Genomic DNA, 7,382 nt, shown 5'->3' on the forward strand with positions numbered 1-7,382 from the left:
AAACCACCTGGTTTAAAACTAATTTTAAAAGGTTTGGGTGCACTAATTCTTTTCCCGTTTTTAAGATATGCCTCCAATATGACTGCTAAAAATTGAGATCGATAGTCAGATCTTAATTTATTTTGTTGGTAAATGACCTAAAAAACTATTAACTTTCGACAGCAAATGTGGAATTTTAGTATTTACTTTTATATATATTTTTGTACATAAACACTATATTTTATAAGAGAAACAAACCTATTTTACAGAGCAGTTGTACCTTACTTTGATATCAATTGACTTGGGGGTTATACATACAACTTGACCTTAAAAGTAGCTATAAGTCCGCCAAATCGTATGGTTCTTTCTCATCTGTGAATCAGCACTCTGCTCACTAGTTAGCTATCCCGAAATGTGCTTATAATGTGCCAGTTCCCCCTAAGTGTTTCCTCTATAACAGTGACGAAATTCGACTTTGAGATGTCGATTGTGTGGCTGATGAGTTTGCAAACTACTTTTCATAAAACACTGTTACATACTAAAGAACTAGTAAATTTCAGAATGTTGACTGAAGAGAAGACAGTATTTTTATGATATATCTTAGTTTAGTTAGTGGTAAAACATAAAAACTTTCTTCGTCGTCCAATGATTTGATATTATGACCGGGTTAGTTTAAAACTTTCCAAAAGAATATAGACATATGATGGGAGATGAAGGAATAAGTCCTCCTGTAAATGTTACTATAATGGAGAAGCTTGATAAAGAAAATAACAGTGTCATTGTTATAGCTAGTGCCTCGACGTAAAATGTTTAAGATCTAGGTTATTAGATCCTAAATATTCAGAACATTTTAGTAGTTGTCACACGGAAAGTGATCATTTATGTGTTGGTTTAATTATCATAATTATTTCGTTCACGTAGTAACATTTAAGGGGACTTATATGGTGAATCCATAAGGACTTGGTCGCGTAGTAGTAATTTATATAATGTAGCAATAAAAATACATGGAAACTATACCTGATCATGAATCTTATTCGCTTCCAAATTATTAAACGAGTAAACATATTGGGAGCCACGTTTTACAGTCATATTGTCGTCATCCTTGACGGACTTAACTAAGTGCTAAAGGAAACAATCGATAATATAAATATTCTTGAAAACTGAGTGTCCATAAATAAAAGATATCACAAACATGCCACTTAACCTTGACGTTGGCACTACTTAGGTTAGGAAGTAAAGTAACCACTATTGAGAAGGAATATTTGATGAAAGACAGAGTCTTCTATAGTTTCTAAACATGCACAGCAAAATTAAAAGCACACTATGTCCAAAAATGATAGAAAAATATACGAGTGCAATAAAAATTATAATGGAATATGATGAAAAGGGACTAAGAGCATATGAAATCACAAAAGTACAAAGTAAGAAACAGATAGAACATTTATTTGTTTTCTGACCGGTTAGCAGTAACGTAACTCCCAAGTTTAAAGAGGCTAAGTAATGTGCATTATTTAAAGCAGTCACTTCATTAACTGCTCATACCTAATATTTAGGTAGAAATTAATGTGGTTGCAATCTGAATGCTGTCCTAAGCGATTTTTTCTGAAAATATCCTGATCCCCGTTATCACAAGATAGATTCACTTGAAAAGCGATATATCACATGTTAACGAAAAGCTGTAGGACGAGACTAATAAATGTAATGTTTGATAAACGACGGAGCACCGTCTCGTTCATCTGAATGTATTTATCATATTCGACTGTAGATGAGTTCGAAATATTGCTAAAATAGAACAAAACCACCAAGGAAACAGTGCTAATATAAATGGAAAAGTCACAAACAAAATGGAAAGTAGTTGATGTTGTGAAACTATTAGTTCACATGATAAGAACACAAATCAACCATGATCCATTACCTAAAACTTCTGTACGTTGCGCTTACCAGAATATGAGGAAGGTAGTAGGAGGTTAAGGGTTACTCGATCAAAACATACTATCATTTTATTACGGCAGTGAATGTGGTTGCTTCATATTGGAAGGAAAAGACCTCCTAGTCACAGTTAACGAAACAATTGGGGTTTTGGAATTGAGTAGCTGTAAACCAGCAGTATGAATGTAGGTGCAACAACTACTTTCTTCTGATCTTTTAAAACAAAACTTCCCAGCTTTACCGGTCTGTTATAACTACGTCAGACTTCTTGTTCGTCATCATAAACACTACTACCTCGCGTCCTTGCTGCTACATTTTGACATTGTTGTAACATTTGGCAAAAAATGTCTTATGAAGTCTTACATTACATGTCCCAACCGCTGCTGCTACCTTGATGTGGTGGTCGCGCTTGCCTATCGTGATAAATCAATCGAGCTATACTGGCCGTAACATCGTTCCTACCATGCCAGACAGGTCGGTTGAAGAGCAGTAAGACTAAAAGAAGCAAACCCAAGGTCCGAAGTCGTACTGCTGACTGTACAGAGGTGTGATGGCAGTAAGGTGTTTCCTTCAGACAACCAGCATAACAGCGATGCTGCCTTCTCACGAGGGGTGGGGTTAAAAAAGTCGATCGTAAAGATGCACATCTCGCCTTATCCTACGGATATCCATCTTTGTCAGTAAGGTCCCAACAAGTACGGAGCTAACACAAAAAATTACTTACAAAAAGGTCGTGTGTGAACGACCTCAAGCAGTTGTCCCTTGGGCATTGCGGTCACGCTCTCGGGTCATTAAGACCACTTCTAATACAATTTTCTTTTCAGGTACCTCTAGAAGAACCCTTCAACGGTGTGGGTAGCCGGGAAGTGATAACTGCCCTCATACCCTTAACAGCACTCAAGATCACTGACTGACGTATCTTTGAGAATATTAAATAAGAAAAAATACACCTAAAACATTTTCTACATAACAGACTTCTCTACACAAGTGTTACATTCAGATGCACACAACCGGGCAAACTAAGTTTACTGCTACAAATACTGAAGGGCTATATTGAAAAACTGTTAAACATAACATTTTAGTAGTAAGTTAAATGGCTATCACTTCAACATCAACCAAGTAAGGAAAAATGAATCTCCGTACAATTGCTCAAAACTGGGTGACAAAGTAAAGTAAGGGAAAGAAACAAAACTTGTGTATTTTGAAACTAACAGATGGGTGTTTGAGGAAACGTTTTTCAGCAACAGATGATGTCATATCGAGCCGTTCAATACTACTTGGGTGAGATCCTACATCCTAAAACCAGTATCAAGAATATTATAAAACACTCTTACATGCAAAGATACGACTGGTACAAGTGATTCTAGCTGGAATAAAGGCTTTCGACTCCAGGGACTTTGGAACAACCTCTGTTGGTCTACTAGAGCCGCCATATCGGGCTTCGAACGTCTTGCGGATGGTTTTCTCTGTAAAATGACGATAAGTTACTAACACATGATTTTGCTCACAACTAGGTTATTGAGTTCTTCAGAGGCCATAACTTTGTGGAACCAAAACAGCCTTTCATGACATTGTAACGCACATACTATTTAGAGCGCGCTACCTAGTGATGTGAACTAACACTAAATGCTACTTCAGTTTTAGTGTGGGTAGGACAGGCGACCGGATGGCTTCTGTTAGTCCTGTCACTTGTGGTCTCTCAGTTGATCTTGTTTTCCTTTAAAAGCGCAGGCAGATCGAGCTTCAATCAAGTGTTAAGTTAATGGTTCAAATGGTTCAAATGGTTGAGGACGGAATAGAAGAAGCTTTCGCTTAACGGGCTTCCGTGTCTGATAGCAGTGGATCACCAATACCTCCAGGCAAGAACCTAGGTATATGAACGATAATAGAGGGAAAAAAAGAATTTGGTAAATCATAATAATATGTTATCCTTAGTCCTTAGGAATAAGTCAAGTTTTCTCTTAAAGGACTCCTGGGAGGTCGCTTGGACTAGCTCAGTCGGCGGCGAATTCCAGCACTTGACAACTCTAACGGAGTAGAAGTTGTGTCTGCAGTCTGTTCTGCTATGTAGGGTCTCCAATTTCTGGGTGTTACCTCTGAGGTTAGTGTTATGACTAAGCTTAAGAAGTTGTTTAAGGGGATGACCAGAAGTATTAAGGATACTATAAGTCATAAGAAGATCTTAATGAACTCCATTCATTGACGATTCCATTGCAAAGTTGATAGTCATCTGACAAGTAATCTTTTCTAGGATTGTAAACGTTTTGAAGTGTCCTCGTAAGTTTTCTGTTTTGGAAGACACGAGAAGTGAGGGCATCTAGGATGCGAATTCATCAATAAGTAGTAGTATACAACAAAACAGATGATGATAGGAGACATGAATACCCTGTTCTAAAGCCATGCTGTTCTTCAGAAAGATTCCGGTTTTCGTTGAGATACCTAATCAACTCCTTCTGAATAATTGTTTTGAAAATTTTAACAACTGCGCCAGTTAGATTTAAAACATATGCTTAAGGGATTCGCGACAAAACTTGCCAATTCCCATAGTAACCAAGGGTGCATTTCATCAGGTTCCATGGATTCGCCTAAATCGAGTTTATTCAGCAGACCAAAGACATCGAGTTCCCTAGTATTCACAGTGTCCAGTGTGTGTGTATGGGAGGGGTTTGTATGAACTGAATGATAGGGCATCTCTACTGTTTATACATTGCCAAAGTAGTTTGTGAATACCTTAGCTTCATTACAATCTTCCCCCACTGATCGTGCAGTGATACTTTCCATAATACTGGAATATTTCCTCTCCCCTTAGTCCTCTGGTTTATGTACGAGTAAGGCGTTTAGGGTATTCTATAGATTAATTGACAAGTGTTTCGTCGCACAACCTCTTAGACTTGCGGACGGTATCAATATTTCGAGCTGCCCGATATTAGGATTCCTTCTAGTCAGTAACCAGTAAACTGAATTTCTCTCAAATCATTCACTTCTTGCAGAGGAGGGTGCGAACCTTTCTACTGAATTATGGTTGGGGATTTTTCGGTCCCCTTGATGTAGTTCAAGGAGTGCGCAATGCAGCATCTTGTACGCGCATATTTCCGATCACAGCCTAAGCCATCTCGACGAGGGACTCTGATCCTATAAACCAATCCTCAGAGGGATCTGAGTGCATATTAACTTGTATATTTGCTTCCCAGAAGTTTTGTCTGACTTGGGCTGACACATCCTTGTTACTGACAACTATATGGAGGCCAAATCCCAGAACTTCATGGTCCCTTTTACCTAAGAGTGGCATATAATAGAGGATTGCGACATCACTTTCATCATGGGTCATTATGAGATCTAGTAAGGATGATTCAGAGTTCAGTTGGCACCTAGTTGCCACGTTCACATGTGATAACCGCATCAACTAGTTACTCTTCGATGGAATCTTCTAACAATTTAATCCTCAGATTTTCTCAGTCTAGAGTAGTTGTACTTGGGTCTCCTAAGATTAAACATCGACCACTTGAGGACCAGGTGTTGAAGCTGTCTATCAAGATCGGATTCACCTCTCAGTTTGAACTTTGGTAGAGCGAACCAATGAGCAGCTCTTGTCTTTTGCATTTCAAACGGTTAACAATCAAATTACACGTTCTGTGGTGCGGTCTGCTTATATCCATATAAGTAGTATATGGCGATGGTCAGACATAGAATGTATTTTGTCAAAAGACCGAAGAGGGAAAAACTGAAATGAAGCACAGTTGGTAGGAAAATGCATGAACAATGGAAGTAGAGAAGATGAACTGATATTTACAGAAGAAGCAAAGATTGAAACAACTGATTGTTATTTTGCAAATTAACTGTTAACTATATGGTTATCAGAATTTAGTGAGATAGTCTGTAATTTTTGCTTAAATACATTCGATTGTCCCAACCAGTGTTCTCATCACTACAGTTCCACTTTCGTGGGATATGTTATCAATGACGGTAAACGTGATAGCATTTCTGATGAAATGAGCTACTTCTCCTCTCTTGCACTTCTGTATTCTGTTGGCACCTACTAATGTGAAGCTTTCAAAATCAAGTGTCCTAATGTCCACTTACTGCGTCAACCGAGTTTCTGTAACTGTAATTACATCCGACTTGGTGGAGTCTATCTGTACACCTAGCTTCGATTGCTAGCTGAATAAGTTCCGAGTATTTGTGTAACAGATCCCATGACACTTTAAATGAATTCATGCTGCACCCAAAGTGGCTTCAGTATCATTACCTTTCGAAGCCTTATCACTTTAAAATTCACAATCGCCCAGGTCCTTCTCGCCAGCATTTAGCCCTAATTTTAGTTTTTTCGGCTTCTCGTCTCCTATACGGTCCGTAGGCAGTACACTTTTAAGACGAATACTCCTGATTCCTTTAGTTTATGTCCATTCTGTAGTATTAGGTCCTTTTTATCGAAAGATGTTAATACCACTCTCAGAAGCCTGATTTGATTCTGTTTCAAATCCATTTGGGTACCCAGTCTACAGACCTTTAGCAAGGTAACTCCAGAGAATTCCTGGGGCATTAACTGGTGTATTAGTTCTTCTATCAACTCAACGTCATGCTCGAAATGAGTTCTGGGTTTTGGGCTTTCAATTTCATTGACTTTATGAAAGATTGTGGACCTATCACTGCTAACTGTCTTCAATTTCTCAGTTACTGTCTGTTGGAGTGAATTTTTTTAGTAACGCTAGGTCGTTTTTTATTATTGATCTGTACCTATTCATCAACATTCATAGGGGAAGCAATCACAGTCGCATTACACACTGCGGAATACTCGGTGATTGTCGATGACCTGGGTAGTCAGATCGTTATTCTTCGTGCTAGAAAAATACCTAGGATTTCGATTTGGATTCCCAAGCGTTTTCTTCACATTGCCACGTCGGTAGTGAGGGAGAGAAGAAACTCCCTTTATTGAGCTTTTATTTATAACAGAGGTCTTTATAGGTCAACCTTCCTCTGTTAGCTTATGTAAGTCAATCGACTCTGAGCTTAGTTGAGGTAGTTTCACATGGATTTGTGTTTCGACTGAGCAAGCGCCATTCAAAGTGTCTCGACTGTACTTGTCAATACGTCTTTTAGCAGCATTCACCATTGCAATGGCTTCGGATAGCCAGCTATTTGCGTCCGATCAGCATTTCTGGCGTAACCACAGATAACTATGTTTACTAAATCATTTGAAAGCCTCAGACGTTAGGTTCGTGTAAATGTCGTGGTACCATACTTTGCTATCATCGCACTACATATCCTTTTTCACAGCGTATCGCCAGCCTAGTTTTCGGAAATTACTTTTTGCATTGTCCAGTCATCAATCAGAGGTTTACGAAAGGAAACGTGACACGAGCAATCTTTAAAGGCAAAAGAAACTGATGACTAGAAAGACGTGAAAAGCTGTAAGTTGTTAGAACCAAATGTGTTAGCAAGTAGAAAAAGAACAAACGTACTCCAAAGTACAGATG

General features: G+C 38.5%; 1 protein-coding gene across 1 annotated transcript; it reads right to left on the reverse strand.

Annotated features, from left to right (window-relative positions):
- Window positions 1-1,366: 1,366 nt before the first annotated feature.
- Smp_177180 (hypothetical protein) lies at window positions 1,367-3,446 on the reverse strand (the record flags this gene model as incomplete). The annotated part of the gene is made up of 4 exons (XM_018798357.1): window positions 1,367-1,761; window positions 3,121-3,204; window positions 3,243-3,374; window positions 3,417-3,446. 4 exons carry the CDS (start codon window positions 3,444-3,446, stop codon window positions 1,729-1,731), a joined length of 279 nt encoding a protein of 92 aa, XP_018653307.1. The 3' UTR covers window positions 1,367-1,728.
- Window positions 3,447-7,382: the final 3,936 nt, after the last annotated feature.

The sequence above is a fragment of the Schistosoma mansoni genome, chromosome 6 (genome assembly GCF_000237925.1).
Source record: "Schistosoma mansoni strain Puerto Rico chromosome 6, complete genome".
NCBI lineage: Eukaryota > Metazoa > Platyhelminthes > Trematoda > Strigeidida > Schistosomatidae > Schistosoma > Schistosoma mansoni.